Source organism: Batrachochytrium dendrobatidis (assembly GCF_000203795.2).
Source record: "Batrachochytrium dendrobatidis JAM81 unplaced genomic scaffold BATDEscaffold_14, whole genome shotgun sequence".
Classification (NCBI taxonomy): domain Eukaryota; kingdom Fungi; phylum Chytridiomycota; class Chytridiomycetes; order Rhizophydiales; genus Batrachochytrium; species Batrachochytrium dendrobatidis.
Window position 1 is genome coordinate 391,042 of NW_006281112.1, and position 19,899 is coordinate 410,940.

The 19,899-nt window shown below is 39.7% G+C and overlaps 5 protein-coding genes across 5 annotated transcripts; 2 read left to right on the forward strand and 3 right to left on the reverse strand.

Annotated features, from left to right (window-relative positions):
- Nucleotides 1-151: 151 nt before the first annotated feature.
- BATDEDRAFT_14033 (bifunctional 4-alpha-glucanotransferase/amylo-alpha-1,6-glucosidase) lies at nt 152-5,477 on the reverse strand (the record flags this gene model as incomplete). The annotated part of the gene is made up of 8 exons (XM_006681804.1): nt 152-546; nt 648-723; nt 802-941; nt 1,060-1,146; nt 1,231-2,671; nt 2,963-3,147; nt 3,313-5,043; nt 5,117-5,477. Coding segments are annotated over 8 exons (4,416 nt in total), but the record flags the coding sequence as incomplete, so codon positions are not given.
- A 987-nt stretch (nt 5,478-6,464) lies between these two features.
- On the forward strand, nt 6,465-7,292 carry BATDEDRAFT_37439 (uncharacterized protein). Its single transcript, XM_006681955.1, has 3 exons — nt 6,465-6,795; nt 6,892-7,038; nt 7,132-7,292. Exons 1-3 carry the CDS (start codon nt 6,544-6,546, stop codon nt 7,264-7,266), a joined length of 534 nt encoding a protein of 177 aa, XP_006682018.1. The 5' UTR covers nt 6,465-6,543; the 3' UTR covers nt 7,267-7,292.
- Nucleotides 7,293-7,880: 588 nt separating this feature from the next.
- BATDEDRAFT_91760 (uncharacterized protein) lies at nt 7,881-11,316 on the reverse strand (the record flags this gene model as incomplete). The annotated part of the gene is made up of 3 exons (XM_006682022.1): nt 7,881-9,001; nt 9,123-9,993; nt 10,957-11,316. 3 exons carry the CDS (start codon nt 11,314-11,316, stop codon nt 7,881-7,883), a joined length of 2,352 nt encoding a protein of 783 aa, XP_006682085.1.
- Nucleotides 11,317-13,134: 1,818 nt separating this feature from the next.
- Nucleotides 13,135-16,525, reverse strand: BATDEDRAFT_27685 (uncharacterized protein; the record flags this gene model as incomplete). Its single annotated transcript, XM_006681876.1, has 5 exons — nt 13,135-13,535; nt 13,838-15,766; nt 15,854-16,012; nt 16,137-16,152; nt 16,403-16,525. 5 exons carry the CDS (start codon nt 16,523-16,525, stop codon nt 13,135-13,137), a joined length of 2,628 nt encoding a protein of 875 aa, XP_006681939.1.
- A 1,430-nt stretch (nt 16,526-17,955) lies between these two features.
- Nucleotides 17,956-19,337, forward strand: BATDEDRAFT_14137 (bifunctional farnesyl-diphosphate farnesyltransferase/squalene synthase; the record flags this gene model as incomplete). Its single annotated transcript, XM_006681813.1, has 3 exons — nt 17,956-18,392; nt 18,528-19,005; nt 19,092-19,337. 3 exons carry the CDS (start codon nt 17,956-17,958, stop codon nt 19,335-19,337), a joined length of 1,161 nt encoding a protein of 386 aa, XP_006681876.1.
- Nucleotides 19,338-19,899: the final 562 nt, after the last annotated feature.

Below are 19,899 nucleotides of genomic sequence, written 5' to 3' on the forward strand. Positions count from 1 at the left end.
CGGTAAAAACATGTAATAAATAAACGTACTTTTTATTTAAAAAACACGAGTTATTGGGAATTACAAACAATCTTTAACCAAAGTCGGTCAAAACGTCAAATTCAATAACCAAGCTTTGGATCAGAATACGGACATGACTGATGTTTTCAATTTAATGCTTTAATGCAAAAAGATCTTGAACAACCTCTAGCATAACTGCCGTGCTCCAAGCTTGGGTAACACAAGATCCAGAGCAGTATGCGCCATTTTGATTGGTAAGTTCGGGAAGTCCTGCAAATGGATTGGTCTGTGTGTTGAACAAGTGCCGTTTGTGAGTGAGGAGTTGACGCTGAACCCACACAAGCTCTTTTTCCACCATGGCGGGATCATGACCAGGAATCACGGTGAAAAACTGAATATATGCACGAATAAAGTAGCCCATAACCCATAGCCATTCAGGGCCTTGATGATAGTTGAATCCATGAGCAACTGTCGAATCGGTTGAATCGTTTCCATTGTCATACATCCCACGATAAGCCCAATCTTTTGGATCTAAAGTCTTGATGCCTAAATAGAGTATGGTACAGCACAAACAGTTGTTTTGTTTAAAACGATATAGCCCCTAAAACAGTGTAGATTGATAAAGTACGTGCATCGACAAGACTTACCAAGTGGACCAAGAAGAGACTCTTTTATCACAGTCAGTGCATGTCTGGCATGATCCGGATCAAACAATTCCGGAGCCTATAAAAATGATTGCACCGTAGTCGTCAGTACTCATTTTAGATAGCACTAAACTGCAATTACAAAACATAAGCTTACATGAGCCATAGCAATACAGATATTAGGTCGCAGTTGATATTCGGTATATGGAAGAGTGGCCGATACAACATCTCTGTAAATTCCACGACGATTAACAAGCTCGGATCGCACAGCATGGTATTTGCTATCGTCATTGCAATCTATACAAAATTGCAAATGTGTTGAATTATCAATACTGGGTTTCCCGTTTCAATTTCAGTCCAAAATGGATGGGTCAAATTCAATACTGAACTGATGGGTGAATCACAAAAAACTTACTTAATGGGATATAAAACACTTTTTCAAACGATTTCAACAATAGATTGTTCCATACTGAGTACTGAATAAGCGAGTCCGTGTTGTCAACTAAAATCAAAAACCATATTCAATACATGCCTTTTAAATTCACATTTGCACAGATTTTATAATGTCAATCAGCAGAGTACCTACCTGGAACCATGACACCAGCCCATCTCCACCACTGTTTTCCTTTGATCAAAACTTCAGTAGAAATCCAATCAAGTATGCACTTTAAAAGACCGACAAGCTCAACTGCAGATCCATCACGAGGAGTAGCAGGAACACCATATATGCCCGCCTTTTCAGAATCACCCATCTTGTCCATCCAAGTACCACAATTCCATTGATTTCCGCCACGTGTAAATCCGCGCAATGGACTATCAGTTGCCCAATCGGTAGTAATTTCAATTTCAAACCCATCAGAGCGCATGGCATGATCAAGCGAAGGACCAGCATTCCATTCGCGAAACTTGATACCTCGAGCATGACGTTCAAGAATTTCTTGGCACAGTTCTGCAATGGTATTGGTAAATTGATAGGTTCTAGGATCAGAAGGTTCAATAAACGTATCAGCATCTTCCCGCTCAGGACCTTGATCGGCAGTACTACCAAACCCAGAGGTGTACCGTTTGATTGGAATAAAACGACGTGCAACAACTACACCAAGAAAATCATATCCCTCTGGAGAAAGACGACAATAATCACGTACACTGCTCATCCAAAACCAAGTCGCATCGCGAGCATTGTATCTCGGTCTGTTGCCTTGATCAAGCAAATTTGGAATTAGACCATGACGAAGTGTAGATCCAAAAGCAATAATGTGTGATCGGGCGGCTGAAAAGTGTCCAGGATATAAAAACAGCCCACGGAGAGAAATAAAAATGTCCCGCCCCCAACACCGCATATGATGTGTAGAAAAATGGGTCAAGCCAGCTGCAAGACTCGGAGTGTGCTGTGTATTTGACCAGTTCATTTTTTCTGGGCCGTAAATGTCAAGCGGATAAGGTTTCGGGAAAAGACTTGTGGAATTAACCAGACCGTAAAGTTGATAAGTTGTCATTAAACACCCTTCGCCAAAATGTTCCAGTGATGAGGTATGTCCCGAATTCATCTGTCTAAGCGAAAGTTCACCTGTTCCTAGAGTCAGTGCTCGATACTTGAGTCCTTGATATGCAAGCATAATCACAATAGCAAAGTACTTTGGAATCAGCGAAGGTGAAATATCGTTTACTAAACAAAGTCGAGTTTTCAGCCAGTTGCGTAGCTTTTCAAGAGCAGGGTATGCTTCGACTGCTTTGTTTAAACGGTTTACAACATAATCTGAAAGCCATTTACCACGACGCAAGTTGTCAAACAATTCAGCATGCAAATCATTTCCTCTTGCAATATGAACAAGCGCAGACACGATTCCTTGAAGTCCACAGTAGGGTAACGGACCATATCCGGGTACATCATATGTTGAATCACCTGTTACATCCTCCTCTTCAGAAGCAACACGAAATAAAGCAGTATTCAAATCTCTTGCATCCAAATCATTCACCGCGTTGTATAAATCAGGTGCCCAGTTGCTGTTTTGAGAAGTAAACCATAGCTTACTTGAGCCAAGAACACCATATCCAAATCGTACCATAATTTCAATTGCAGTATTTGGATGGTTCATGCCCAAATGAACCCACAGACGCTCAAAAGTGCCTTCAATAGGGGTTTCAAGGTTCAAAGCAAGTGATTTGAGATCTAAGGTCACTACGCTTAAATCTGGAGTTTCAGCTAAAGGATCAGGTTTGACGACAATTCCGCTAGTAGGCATGGTCTCGGCTACAGCCAATTCCTCGCGATTTGGAGATGGCAAAACCACTGTATCTTGTTCGATACCTGTACCAACAACCCAGGTACGATATAAAACAATGCTACCAGGTTCAAAATGATTTCCATCAATTAAAATAACAGTCTGAACATCCCCATTATCACCCACTGAATCCACAAACGAGTGAGTAATCTGGCTCAACACTGTAGAAAATTCGAGTATAGAAGGAAGTCCAGAAATGTATCCAAGCACACGTCGCGACTCTTTTCTCTTGATTTTCTGACTGTTTTGTTGTAGAATATCGTCAAATGAATCACCATCAAAGGCATGATACAGTTGGGTTGGGGTAGAGGGTGGAATCAGTTCTTCAGTGTCTGATTCAACGGAGGAATCGTGTAGATATGGACTGGAAGAGTGGCCAGTATGACCACCAGTTTGAACAGTAAGTGTAGCAGATTCTAGAACATGAACAGATTGATTGCGCAGAATAATTGGAGAATGAGTTGGCCCAGATTTCCCGGAATTGCCACGAAAGGCACAGCGTGCAATAAGAAGGTATCCATCATGGGTCACTGGATGAACTCGATGGACAGAAATATAATCATGCTCTTGATTGACATGAATCTCATGGTATCCTTCACGCGCCATCTTTGTATGCAAAATGTTGAGAATAGACTTGGCAGGGAAAATCCCCTCAAAGCTATCGGGAAGTCTATACTTACGACTCTCTGTGACAACATTTAAAAGCTCGGGAACAATTTCGTCATACCCTTTGACACTTCCAACGGCACATGTTGACATGGTTACTAGAGCAGCATTGGAGAGCGAGTCTTCAGCAGTGCGTTTCTGATATGGAGTTTCGTTGTCGTGTGTGCAATCCATAAGCATAATGTGAGGTTTGGATCCGTGAAGCTCAACAGCAAGTTCGGTGCTTTCGCAGGAAGACTCGTAAAAATCTGAATTCATATCGTGGCCAAGCATTTCCAGGGGAATATATTCTGCTGGGATAGTAAATGATCCAATGGGAGTTCCTCCCTGACGATGGATGGTTCGACTCATTTCTTGTGGATCCCATGCATTCATCGCCTCACGAATTAAAGAATTGATGCCAAGTTTAGAAATAAAAAGAATATCCTTTTCTTCAGATCCGGTAAATAGCTCTGCAAAAACATATAAATCAGGATTGACTGAACGCGCAATGTCCAAAAGATGCTGGGCAACATGAATTGGAGTTGAGTGGCAGTTGTCAATTCGCAAACCATGAAATATACTGGCCATTTTGCGAGTATACGCAATTTGATGCTGCCAAAGCCATTCATTATCTTGAGGTCCATTTCCGTACCTCAGCTTAACACAATCTCCCCAGGAAATAACTTCACGACGCAAGTAAGCTTTGCTTTCCTCTGCAGCAAAATTGATCAATGGGTCAGCATTCCAAATCCAGCCATTACTCGCAAGACAAAGCTCGTCAGGATGTCTGTTTTGAGTGATGTGATTTACGGGAAGACGCGTAAAGTAGGTGTCAACGATAGGCGTGTACCTGGTAATTTCGCCAAGTTTCGGACCATGCTCGGCAATGCGCAAGTATCGAGCACGATTTAAAATCTGATCCTTGATGCAAACCAAGTCTTCGTCACACTCGTGGTAGAATGGCATATTTAAATTATTGACCAATTTGACAAACAAGTCAATCTGCTGATCAGTATTGGAAATACCAAGATCTGCAGAAAGCTTATAAACAAACGACATGGCAATAGAAAGCTTTATAGATTTGGAAAATCTTTGATAGGTTTTGGGATTTTCAAAAGCATCCTTGTAAAACACACGGTCTCGTTCTTCTAAAGAAAGTCTCGTAAAATCAGTAGACTGATATAAATTGGGATCAAATTCAGAGGACTCTAAAGTGTTTTGTTTTAAACAAGTCCACTTTTCGCGAAACTGCTTGAAAAGTGTAGCTGAATCAACAACATAGAACTGCCAAAGATTCAATTCCAATAGATTTTTTGCATAAAACAAATGAACAATGTCCACAAGCTCTTGATCATTCTTGACTGTTGCTGATTTACCATGTACGGTTGCAATGTCATCTGAAAATTGAAGAATAGCATCGTCCAGTTCATATGCAGGTCTCAAATGCGGAGCAGTTTTAAGATTGTAACCTATTGTTGAATATTAAAACTAGGTTTAGACGAATCAATTATTAGATGGTATACAAAGCAATTAAAGATATACCAGCTTCCGGATGTTCCAACAGCCAAGAACTATTGCAGGCAGTATGGTTCCAAACAATATCAGTGATACTCAGAATCTTATTTTTGGAATGGATAGTTTTGACCATATTCTTCATAATCTCTTCCTTTTCTGGCTCTGTAAGATTTTTCTGATCAAACAGATCTTCAGAAAAAGCCAGCTGATCATATATCGAGTATGGTGAGTTTGAAATACCGCGCTGATTGAGTGGTGCAAAGTGAACCATATTGTAGCCAGCCTCGGCGAATTCATCAAAAAACGCAGGCCAGCCAGATAAAGTTGGCATCCATTTTGGAACCACACTAAGGATTGTAATACCGTCCAAAGGTAAAATAGTTGAATTTGATGCAGACTCGACTGTCTTGGTTGGATCTAAAATCGAGTCATTTGGTAGATACAAGCGAGGATCGACCACAAAATAGCCAGTAACTACAGATTTGACTTGAGCATTCAACTCCCAGTCAGTATACTCGATGTTGTACTCATAGGCACCTGGAGTTTCAATACAGATTTCACAAAATGCATCTGAACGGCCATCTGTTTTGAACCTACAATAATCAGTATCAATCTCAACATATTAGTCATGACAATCTTTAACAAATCAGCCAAAGCACTAATACCCCGAGTAAAAGGGTAAATGTAACCTGCCTAATGTTCTGAAATTGATTGCGAGCAAACAGGGATCTGAATAAAAACGCCAACCATACATAGGATTAGCATCACACTGAACATGCAAGTATTGACAAGATACAATACGAAATCAGCTTTAGTTTGAGCAGTCGTTTGTAGAATACAAATGTGTCAGTATTTGGCTTACCCCTGAGCAGGATAGTTTGTAACGAGGATAGGAGAGCACGATGCTTTAGATCCAGCAATAATAACAAAACGCAAGATGTAGCCAGATTTTTTTGAAGGTGGAGGAAGTCGACAGAACTATACAATAGAAACCAAGTTAATACCATAAATGACATCTAATTCTTTACTCATTGGTATTCATCTTTAGATTCAGAAACTATTCCAGGGTTAACCCAGCCGTATCTAATGGTCAATAAACCAAGATGGATGATAAAGGCCATCAAAGTAAACAGGAAACATGCCTCTTTAGGATGTTCTGGTGAACCATCATCGCCCAACTGAAGAGTGAAATAGACTGGCATGTTATCTACACTGGATAAAAAGTTTGGGGTTACGTTTGAATTCGCTATTCGTGGCTACTGAGCCTAGAATACAAAATGCTTTCGTCCAGTCACAGCAATCGATGGGTTTATACTCAAATATTGGTGGAATTATGCCGAGATATTAATGGATAGTTTGCAGTACCTTTTATCGAGATTGCCGAATTCAGCGCTTGAATTGGCATAATATCGCCATTCAAAGCGAGTTGTTATTGGAGAATCAAATTGCTTTGGATGGAAACTGTTTCTGTCAACTCGGGCAATGCTCTGGGTCAACACAGGTTCTTCTTTGCAGCAGTTGTTTCTGGCATCCTTGCTGCACTTGCCTCTGTGCTTGCTAAGCTTGCATCAAACACTTCTCCCGTAACAGGCGGTATTGTTTATGAAACCATCTGCCATGCATTGCTGCCATCATACTCTTCCGACTCTACTTTAAATCCTTGCAAGAGCAATCTACCAGGCGACTCGCTGGAATTCTATTACCAGGTATTCAAATCTTGCCTTTATTCTATCACTATAAGCTAATATTCAGTTTCGATCTTCAAACTAATCAACTGGCTTTGATATGCATTCCTATTCAAGGTGACAACACTGGTTCGATTGGCATTTGTAGGATGTGTAGTTTTGGCTAATGCTGCAATGTGGAAATCATTTACAAGAGCACTTAGTCAAGCAAATGCTTCTGTTCATGTTACTATGCTCAATAATGCTGCAAACATGATAGTTACTGTACGCATCTTGTTTGAATTCATACATCAGTCTTGGATGTGTCTCAAGTATTGATGTCTGCTAACATCTTTAAAATGGATCATTTGGTTTTAGGGAATCTGTGGGTTGCTTATTTTTCGTGAACCAGTCACGCTTAGATGGTGGGCTGGTGCTGCACTGATCGTACTTGGTTCTATTCTAATGAGTCAAGATTCAGACAAAAAGGATGAAATTCAAAAAAATAAATAAATATCTCAAGTCGATCTTGTAACTCGAGTCTTAATGACAGCTGTATTCACACAAAATATAGCTTGTATCTGTGACTGCTTTGTTCCAGAACAAACTGGCTAAATACATGTGTCTTTCTGCTACACATGGACATGCTCAATTATATTTTCAAACACACTGTCCATCATATAATATACACAAACTATAATCTTGAACTGGAATTGTTCATTTGACATGTATTGTCCAATCACCAGATTCGTGTATTGCAATCCAATATTTGGGTTTGACTGGGTTGATGCTGTCTACAACTGTGCTGTATCTCAAAAATTCAAATATATTCGCGCTTCAGTTCAAGAAACCAATGACTACATGTCCCAAGCATGCAACTATTGTTTCCATGTCAATCCATCCATGTCATAATATGGACCAGTCAATCGACAATAGTTAATTCACAAGACTGGCTGTTTATTATGCATTTTGACACTCCTAATGGTTCATTCTATGCGAATACAGCTGTAAATCGTCAAAACTAATATAGGGGTTTGCAAAGAAAATGCGCAAAAGCAGGTGTCTAAAGAGAGGTAATAAACTCAAAGATCCATAAATAGCAAACATAGTCAATTTCCAAATAAATACTATTCAAGCATATCATTGCAGTAAGGTGAAATAACACGCATCCGATCCGACAATTCAGCAATCGCTACATGAACAGATTTGTTGAAACGAGCCAAGTTGCGCAGACCAGAAAAAACTGCCTCAACAGACCGCATCACGTTACCAACATGAGCTCGATCGCAACAGAGTCGAAGTGATTGCAGCAAAGTCATTCCAGCACACTTCATACAGTTATAAACAAACGGCGAAAACTGCTCAAATTCTGGGTTTTGAATCAATGCACACTCTACAATGGCTGTGATGATAAATGCAGATTGAGTACATCGGCGAAGTACAACAAAGTCTTTGTGATCACTGTGAGTAGTAGTTTGCGGATATAATCCTTCCATAGAAAAAGGTGGCAAAGACGAGTATTGCTTTGAAGACTCAATTTCCTCGGCTATTGCCGATTCACAAGGCATAATGACAGAGTAATGGTATAGGATCTGAATGAAAGCCATCTTCCAAGACGGGGGAGAGTCGAGTTTGTCATCAAAACTCAAAATATATTTGCTGCAAACCGATTTCATGCAAACAGGTGCATTTTGCATCCATTTACTTAACCGAATATCCAGATCTTTTTTAAGAGTAGAGGGCTGACCATGTCGATAGCTTCCAGAAATCCGCATTGTCATTTCACTTTGGTCTAGTAAAGCAAGCTGGATCGTGATTTCAAGTAGATCAATATACAGTGTTTGAATAGATCCTTTATAGACAATTCCCGAGTTGAAGGCATCAATATTCATGTTTCTAATAGAACCCATATCATGCAAAGGTTTCGCATGATCTGCAGGTCTCTTGTGCTTTTCAAGTGATGAATTTAAACAACTCTGATTACCGTTCTTGGAATTGGCTTGTGGCCACACGCCACTAGGAAGTTGCACATTAAACTTTGACCTGCAGATGGAGGGCGAAAGCTTATAAAAAATACCCATAAGGAGATCCGTCTCATATAGTGTCCACCAGATTCGACGTCGATATTCATTTACATACACAGAATCTGCACTAGAATCACTGTTGGATTCAGAACTCAGTCCGAGTCTTTGAGCCATTTGAATAGCAATGCCCATATACACCCATGCCTCATTCTGCTTTTCGACAACTGTAGTAAAAGATACAAAAACAGGGAATATACATTATTTAGGTTATTATACACAATCACAATTTATATCGCAGTGTGTCATGGATAAATCTTGTATGGATTCAAATAAGATAAGGCTTACAAACTGCGTGATAGGACAATATTAAAAATCCTACAATGACAGAAATTGACGGAGTAGCAAGTGATTTTTCTATGCTTTGTTTTGCAGTAGTATAAAACGGTTTCCATGAAAAAGAAGAGTCTGGATGTGCATAGCAAGCTGCTATAGAATAAACGGAATTCATAAGCAGTGGTATCTCGTAGCCTATTGTGTCTATAAATTTTCTTTTGTGAAGAACGGGAATAAATGAGTGGACGTATCTAAAGTAGAGCTGAATAAGTTTATGACGGATTTCACAAGCATTGCCGACCAATGGAGAGTGTGAACCATCGCTTCCATAGGCAAAAGATGGAGGAGCAAGTGTGGCAGAAATTGGAGAAGCGTTTAGCTGTTTATAATAAGATGGGAGCGGAGAAACACTGCGATTAGTTGAGATGATGCTGGGTGGGCCGGTGCTGTATATGGACATGTTTTGACGAAGTGGAGATGGCGATCGTTTGCTAGTTGGAGAACGGCTGGGACGAATAAAATCATGGCCGTGAGGTTTTAAATAAGCATTTGCGCTTGCGTGATTGGGAGAAGAGCTATTGCATTTAAAGAATTGGGTATTTCCACTCTCAGAGTGATGTGATGCGCGGATAGAGCTAGAGTCACTCATATCGATATCATCGAGTCTGTCTGTGTATTCGCTAGAACTATCTGCTGGTACCACAATAATATTGCTATATGTTTCACCATCTAGCCTAGACTCCAACTCTCGAACACGGGCCTCCAACTCTTCTATAAAGCCAGCCTTTGGGCCTCGTTTTTTGGTCACTCGAACGTATGTGCATTCTTTGCCTATACTACTGCAGTGTGTGCACATTGGAAACACGCCATCGCATTTGATTTTCTATATCATTAAAGTATAACAAAACAGTAGTCGACATGTGTAAGTAACTTTAGCATAAAATGCCGAGCAATAATAGAAAACTTCGCATAAACTATGTTTTAGGCATATGTTAAAAATAGATATGGATGAAAAAACAGCAACACAGGCTCAGATTTAAACCAAGTAGATGACATGGTTGCCCATCAGATAATGATCTTGTAAACGATGCAATTCCAACAGTCTGCAAAAAATAGAATCATGATATTTACAATCAACATATTTTACAAATACATGTATGGCAGTAATGGGCTAGCCAGTTCTGATTTGGAAATGATGGATAAATAAATGAATCTATAGTACAGCTGTATTCGCGTAGAATGAACCATTAGGAGTGTCAAAATGCATAATAAACAGCCAGTCTTGTGAATTAACTACTGTCGATTGACATGGAAACAATAGTTGCATGCTTGGAACATGTAGTCATTGGTTTCTTGAACTGAAGCGCGAATATATTTGAATTTTTGAGATACAGCACAGTTGTAGACACATCAACCCAGTCAAACCCAAATGTTGGATTGCAATACACGAATCTGGTGATTGGACAAGACATGTCAAATGAACAATTCCAGTTCAAGATTATAGTTTGTGTGTATTATATGATGGACAGTGTGTTTGAAAATATAATTGAGCATGTCCATGTGTAGCAGCAAGACACATGTATTTAGCCAGTTTGTTCTGGAACAAAGCAGTCACAGATACAAGCTATATTTTGTGTGAGTACAGCTGTAAGTGAAATTCTGGATGGATGCAACATTTTGATGTAGTAGATTATGAAAAGATATTGCTTGACTACATGTGCTAGCGACAAAGCATATTTGTCCAGTTTCGAATACATTGAGTTGATGCGATTTCAAACCATATTATATCAAAGTACCAATCATTATGTTCTAATATAGCAATGGTGGAATAAAGTCTTATACTTACTTTGCGATTGCAATTGTCACACGCCTGTGTAACTCGCTGTCGCTTGGCATGCCTTCTGTTTTCCCGAGATGCAGGTTCTGAAGGCTGATATGAACCTGTAGAAGCAGACAAAGGATTGCCATCGTGACTATCATGATTGCTGGAATAAGAGTTTGGACTGCCAAGCTCCCTGTAGTTTGTATTGATATGTGGAGGATCAATATAACGTTTTTGGTGTTGACGTAACATCTGCTTATCCTGCGATTGTCCACGATGTGGTGGTGGAGGGAGTAAATATTGTGACTTTTGTGGTGGCTGTAGATAATGTTCCTGCTGAACCGTGAGCGGTTTCCATTTATCTTGTTGTGAATGGTTACTCATGATGAGCTGTAGCTTTACAGGTTGGAATACCTGCAAATTGAAATACACTTGTACTGTGCTAATGTGGCAGATGCACTGCTCAGAAAGATTGAATGGCTCGGATGTTGCAGATTGGAGTATTCTAGGGTTGCAAGTGGTGGTTGGAGTGAGCGAGGCAATGTCACTGGTCGATGCTCAAAATTTATCTACAGCCTATATCTGAACAGCAAGTTAGGCAATCCTGACTACTGTTGAAAAACGAGCGAGTCGGGCACCACGTAGAGATTAGTAGCGAGTGAAAGCAATAGTAAAGAAGTTGGTGAACTGCTAACAAAGCGGTTAAGCCGTTATCCGGTTGATGCACTTATGAATTAATAAACGTCGAATCATGTTATCCTTGCTGCGCACTACTTTTATTAGCTATCGAGTTTACAGAATTTATCAAGTGTTATGGACTGTAATCAAACTTGGGGCATACAAGGGTTGCTTAATCAAGACAGCCACTGTTGCAAGAATTCCCGTATATTGCATCACTTCCGAAAACCCTATACAAGCACCGTTTCTTGTTCATATTCAGTACAGCATGACTTATTTTGGCATGCAACTCATAGGCAATCATGCAATGGACAGATTGCAAAAGAAACTCGGCTAATCTGGACACTTCAAACACTTGAATTTACACTGGAAACTACGCCGTGCTCACGTAAAATAACATTTACATTTATTATGCATTGGCCATCTTTTGGCTCGGCATAAACAATGGTCGAATATTCAGTGTCTTGTTGAAAACTGACTAGAATAAACATTCCAATTCAATAAATACAATGTCCATTATGTGATGATCACAAACTACAGTTTCAAGCCAAAATTGGTCTTTTTTGGCATAGCCACACATTGTACGAACACAAATCTGAAACCAGATTATGCATTGTAATCCAGATATTGAGTTCAATGTCGCCAATACAACTACAAACTCTGCATTCTAAAATCAGGTATATATTCGCGATCAGTCCAAAAGAAATGATTGTACATCTCAAGAGTATGCCTGCTGTTTTTATACCCATCATACAATGGCATAATGTTTGGTTTGGAAGAAAGGAGAGTTGGAGATTAAACAAGCGTGATATATACTGGAACTTTGTGAATGTTACTTTGAACATTTATCAGTTCCTATTGGGTTTCATTCTACGTGAATACAGCTATTAGACATCCAGCATATGGCTCAAACTCTTGAAAGCTACCCCAAACTATTTTAGTAGGGTCATGTGAAAAGCAATTATACGAGTTTAAACCTAATACATTATAGTCTGCCTCATAGCCATTCCATCTGTATTCGAGCATTGCAACATGAAAAGGTGAATCCAACTGTTACACAGCTGTCATGCCAATGACTCACTCAATACACCTGACTGCTGGCCAAGCACCATTGCTCACGCTTGAACATCCATCAACCCGTATGGTTGAATCTTGTGCTCTACGTGTTCGAGTGCAAACCTATAGCATGTATTCAATTCACATGCTACAGGCAAAATAGAATAGACGCTCCGACAATATATCGACTCCGTGCTCATTATTGCTCGGCCGGTCGAATGTTCTAGATCAGACCTACAGATTGCTATTATACACTCCTCACTCAAAGCTTTGGCAATTGAGCTTAAACTTTTTTGTCATTTTCACACTGATACATACCCCTGATAACACGGTAATTTCATTACACTTGGATAATACATTGTACGTGAAACCCTTAAACTTCATTCAAGTGCACTAAAAATAAATACTTGAATAGGATGCATGATCTCTGGCCAAATGCATCGACTCGAACAAATATGTGCACCATTATCACTTTAATTCATTCCAGGCAAAGTCCATCAATGGATCAAACGCACCCTGAACTTGTGTGCAAGGTGGCATTTGCGATGTCTGTGTTTTAAATCCACTCACGATAGACATCATTTCATTTTTACCTTGGTCGTGCAATTCTGCTCCGTAATAAAAATAGGAATCAATTTTGGACTGCGAGTTGCCATACGTAATTGTATTAAAGTTATCATGCGATGTTTTGTCAGTCTTTTGATGTTGAAATTTGCGTAATTGTTGGTTGGTATCTTGTTGGTCATGAATATACGAGGTTGGTGATGCATGAGACTCTAAATTATAAATATGCTGATCGTGATGCACTTGCTGGTTTAAATATGCGTGTGTAGTGTCTCTAGACTGTTCATGACTTGGCAATCGGCTTTCTAATTGTAATATACACGTTAAACCGTAATAGATGGTTAAAACTCGCAAAACTCTAGATAAAACAGTGGTATTTGTTTCAAACTAAAGCCATATTCATGCAAAATGAACCATTGTATAGGAACCAAACAAATGTTTAAAGCAACATCCACATTACAGCTTCAGTGCATTTCCAAGTCTTGACACTTGTTCTTTTGAACTAGAGCGCAAATGTATCCAAGACAAGGACCATCACAGATACAAGTGTATTGCATTTTACACGACCATGGCTGAAAATACTATTTGTTTTGAGCAAAAGACATACCTGGATGGCGGGCATTGAAAACCAAAGGCGACGAATCTTGACCCAACGAAGTGGTAGGGCCCTGTAGGCCAGTTGATGATGGTACATTCAAATGAGCAAGATCAATATCCTCTGACAAAATCCCTTCAATCGATTGACATGACGAAAGAAGTTCGTTTAAGCGGGGCACTGCAGTAGAAATGCATTGCGCAATTCGCCTTAATGCTCGAATATGCATTCGCAAATTCTCTCGTGCAAGATTACACATGGACGAATCTGTGGATAGTTTTACACATGTGACATGGACCGTACCAGATATATAGAGACAATGAGATGCATATGAAACCACATGTGTAAGAAGTGGATTTTTGGCAAGTATACGAGCAATCAAAATCCCATTTAAATTGGCCGCGCTCATACAAAGTTTGAATGATGTAAGAGATGAAGCAGTAGAAAATCCTAATGTTTGGATATTACGCATCATTTTTGATCTGTGAAGAGTAATGACAACGCAATTGTATAGCATGTGAAGGTATTGCACCATGGCTGGAACTGAACGGTCTCCATATACATCATGCTCGAGCAATTGACCAGTAATGTCCTTGGCATATGAAGGCAACGATGCTAGCCAATCACACAGCGAGGCATTCAGTGCTGCAAGACAATACTCGTTTTCAACATCTGTGCGAGCTGGCATAGGATCATCCAAGTGCATCTCATACTCGGCTACTTTGCCATAAATCTTCAAAAGCAGTAATAGATAGGCACGAAGACCCATGTTTGGTATTGCTGGAACATACCATTCGCGACTTGACATGATAGCAATCTGCAATGTAGCATCTTCGCCAAATCTGTGCAACTCTTGATCAAACTGGTTATTCACATCCATATCGCTTTTTGGAAGTTTTACTTGACAATCTTCGTCCTTGATCAGCAGTGACGACCCGATTCCAGCTGCATAGTAGCGATCACAAATATAGCAGATCCACCACACATTGCGTCTTACTGATCTGATGGAAAATGATTCGTCAGAGCCTGACGAGCATTCTTTGTTGAGCTGCAAGTCGAGTGAAATACGGACTGCCATTGTAAGATACAGCCAAGATGCGCTTCCTCGTCCTGTTTCTATTCCAAATGCACACATCATAACCAGTGACAACACCGTCATTACTGTAGGATTATCTAGTTCCTTTGTCAGCATATCACACAAGACTTGAAACAGTAGGTTGACAAGGTTGACAAGCTCAGGGGTCCGAATTTCAGGAGGTGATTGTGTCAAGGTCATACAAAAGATTGAATAGAAAAGAAATCGGCTCATATCAATTTGCTCACGCACGTAGTTTTCGGGTAAATACGAATGCCATTGAAGGTTGTTTTGAAAGAACAACTTCAATACTGCTTCGCGCACCTCGGGACTAAGATAAGGCTCTGAATTATGGATACAAGCAGAATCTGGGCCATGAAAAGATAGAGGCTCAGATCCATGAAAGGCTGTAGAATCTGAGCTGTGAAGGGCCAAAGGCTCTGATCGATTCACATATGATAATAGGGTACTGTACATGGACTTTGATTCCAACATAGGCTTTGGCTTGAATAGTTGATAATGTGGTGCAAGTGATTCAGCGAGCAAGGGTTTTGACGAAGCAAATTGTCCAACAGATGTGGGTTTGTTGATTGTAGAAGGCAAAGTATTATCAGTTGTCAAAGGTAGGGAAGTTACAGAAGGTATTGAAAATGAAGTGGGTGGTGTAGAATACGAACACCCAGAAGTGGGTTGCAATGCTGGTAGATGGATATTGCCATTATGTAGATTTAGATTAACAGATGGTATTGAAATATCATCCGAGCCCTTATGATGATCGTTTTCCCTTGTCGAAGATATATCGGGAGGTGTCAACCTTGCTCGCTTTAAGAACGACGATTGTGGTTCTAATGATAGAGTTTCAGTACCTGTAATTGACCCATTAGAAAATAGTTGGTATATAATTCGAATCAGCATAATCAATGTACAGAAGAGGTCGACCCATGTAAACCAACCTGGAGCTTGTCGAGACTTTAGCATGCTTTCAAGACCAACGAGTCTATTTTCCAACATACTGATATAACCTGGTCGAGGACCACGCTTTTTCAAAGGACGAGAGCGAAGACACACACTGCCAGATTTGACACAGTTTGAACATGGAATATATTTTTCGGCTATATATAAGAATATCCAGACAAAATCATGCAACATAAAGATGGATTAGCATAGCACTTGTATACCGTTATCCAAATATGTATTTCAAACTTTGGACAGTTCTTTGCATCGCTTTGCACATACCATCACACTTGACTTTCTGTAGTTTAAAAGTAGTTCAAAACAGTAATGTATCAGCAAGTTTAATCTTAGAATCTAGGCTTGAGAAAAAAGCCACTGAAAAGTAACACTGCCTTGTTGGACAATCAGTTCTGAACTAATATTAGTGAGAACCCATCAAACTAGACTCATATTAGCTCATGAGCATGTTCAATGGCCTAATACTAAAACAGTAACTGATTTTAAACAAGCCCAAGAATGAGTATGCACAAATCAAATATTCGATATACCCTTTTGTTGCACTTGTCGCATGCCTTTGAAGAACGTTGTTTCTTAAAATCGTTTGATATATTTTCAGCGTCGACTCCTTCATTCTCTTCGAAAAACCCTTCGTTGTCGGTAACAGCACTCATACCAAAAGTTGACTAAAACTAAACTGATATATTTAAAGGAGAGGTTTGGAATTCCAATTTGAAATTGAAACGGCAATCCAACGGCTGTTTCATATAAGCCTCAGTGGTTCGCCAATATCATTTATTGCTATACCTTCAGCCTTGCATTGCACATCAACTTTATTGAAAATCCATTCAACCCCTCGATCCAACTCATGGCACCAGCCACATCTCGGTTCATTAAGACCAAATACTACTGCATGCTGGTTGACCAACTATGAGATTGTGTTTTGTCTGCTTATCCAAGATAATACAATGAATCTATTCAACTGCTTGCTCTCTCCTGCATACGCTATACATGAACCAGTACGCTACCATTACAACTAGTGTTGTAATGACAAGAACCCTTGTTTAGATTCTAATGTCCAAGCTTTTCCGATATATCTCGGCCTTGGGTTTGAATACGGTTGCATGTCAGTCGCAGAACAGAATGGAACTGCTTGATTACAAGCTTATTGTCCATTATTGCTTCAAATGCAAAACATTACTCCTGCACACTAGAAGCATATCACCCAGTCTGTCCACTACATCCTGGCTAAACAAAACATTTAGCAAGGCAGTCTATTATGGTGTTTTGCTTGACAAGCATTCCGCTTACCCTGACTTGAAACAATCCCTTCATTTTTCATCACCTTGCTGCTAGTTGTAATAACAGCCCTTGACACAGCCATCGCTCCTTGACAAGGGGTTTTGATAAAATTGCTAGCAATCACCATTAGTGTGTATCATTATTTAGAAAGTGCTCACAAATCTCATTAGCCACACTGATGGTAATGGCTGCTAGTAATCTCTTTCATCTCCATTCTCACTGTCGTCAACTGTCAAGGCTAGATCCAGTTGTGGCAGTATTCACAAAATCAAATACTTGTCCTGCAATGACCTTGAGAATAGGCAATAGGGTTGACTATTCGTTGTCAGAAATCGACTACTTTAATAAACATTCATCTGTGATGCACACAAAATATAAGCTTAAACTGAGATTGACCTCATTGACATGCATTGTACAATCACCAGATTCATCCATTGGCTTCTGATGTTCTCAACCCAACTCTATATCTTGAACTCACAGATCCATTCGCGTTCTAGCTCGAGAACAGCTTCGGAAATGTAATTGGTTCCATGTCGATCACTCAATGCTTGAATGAAGGGAGAATTGAAGATTAAGCAAGTATAGAATGTATTGGAACTGTAATGTGAGCATTGGTTTAGTTTATATAAAATCAGCACAAAGACCAGCAAACTTTGTCAAGGAATTCAGAACAATACTCGACGAACTTGACGACATCATTCAAAGATTGGCTGTAAATTCCAGCAATCCATAACACAGCCAATAATTCAAAAACAGTTTTATTTCAATTCTTTGCTAGAATCAAAACATACAGTATTCTACTATGGATGCACTATTGGCCTCTGCTGCCCACCCATCAGAAGTTGTTGCTCTTCTCAAATACAAGTTTGGATCCCAAGAAAAGGTGGTTCACAAGGACTTATCATCCATTCCGCCAGAATCCAGCGACCAACACACATGGGCCATGTGTTACTATTTCCTCAACAAAACCTCTCGATCCTTTGCCAGAGTCATTCAAGAACTGGACAAGGAGCTACAGGATCCTATCTGTATTTTTTATCTTGTCCTCCGTGGTCTAGATACCATTGAGGACGACATGTCGATTCCTCTCAAGACCAAACTTCCGCTGCTGGAGTCATTCCATGAGATTAACTACAAAAAAGGATGGACCTTTCATGAGTGCGGTCCAACAGAAAAGGATCGGATCTTGTTGGAACGATATGATGTTGTTATTGATCAGTTTTTGAAGCTGAAACCAAAGTGAGTCTGTTCATTATATAGTCCTATGGTTAACTGTGGTGCCAATGGCTATAACCATTACAGCTGATTGTTGTCTAATCCATATCACTAACATTACATTAAACCAATTGCAACTGTATTTGATGGATCTACTAGATACCAAAAGACCATCACTGATATTACCAAACGGATGGGTGCAGGCATGGCCGACTTTGTTAGCGGCAAAAAGGTCACTACGCTAGAGGACTTTGATCTCTATACTCACTATGTTGCTGGTCTGGTTGGCATCGGCCTAACTCACCTATTCTCTGATTCTGGGCTAGAAAGCAAGGCACTGGAAGAACATATGGATCTGGCCAACAGAATGGGCTTGTTTCTACAAAAGGTCAATATTCTCAAGGACTATTTAACCGATATCAAGGATGGACGTTTGTTTTGGCCTCGCGATGTATGGGAACTGTATGTCGGCAAAGACGAAGGTGTCGAGGCATTGGCTAGACCAGAGAATCTGCAGAATGCTGTTGCGTGTCTGAACCACCTGTGTGCTAATGCTTTACATCTTGTCCCCGACTGTCTGGACTATCTTGCTCTGTTAAAAAATCAGTCTGTTCTTCGATTTGCTGCAATCCCCCAAGTAAGTGGATTGATTGTACTAGTATTTCTGTCATCATTACTATTACACGATCGAGGTAGACTGACGTCTAAATATGTCTCTGTTAGTTGATGGCTCTGGCTTCTTTTAGTCTGTTTTACAACAATCCCGCCCTGTTCAAAAGCCATGGCAACAAGATCCGTCGAGGTCTTGCTGTAAAACTTATTGGAAAGAGTGGAGATTTTGAATCCATCAAGCAAGTTTACTTCAACTATGCTATCAGCACGAGCCAAACTGCACGAATGGCTCTTGGATCTAATCCCGCTGATACAAGTTTTCCAGATATCTCCAATGCCTGTGCCAATGTAAGTTGATGTATATGGGTTTACAAGGTATTTATTTGTTGTACTCGTTGGGCTAATGTAATGACATACTTTAACAGATTGTGCGTTGGATTCACAATCACGACAAAGAAAATGGGTTGCCAGTTCGTAAAGCCGAAAGCTCGTCGGATTCACTCATTATTATTGTGACTGTCGTTGTTATGGCCATTGGTTTTTTGGGAGTTGTTTTTGTTGCCTAATTATTACAACCGTATTCGTGTAAAAACACTAAATAAAAGTGCCAAGATACATAATAAACTGCCAATCTTATGGAATGACTGCAAGTATTGTTTTTGGAACTCTAGTTGGCTTGTCTTGTTCTTGGTGATTGACATGTATAGTTGCATTACTGCAATCTATGATTTTAAAATACACGAGTTGATACAGACTTGACAATTATCAAATTCAATATATGGATCTGGTGATTGCACAATATATGGTTATATCAAAAGACAATCTCAGTCCAAAACTATAGTTTGTATGCATCATATGATAAATATTGTTTATTGAATAAACAGTCAATTTGTAATAAAAAACCAACATTTAATTATTG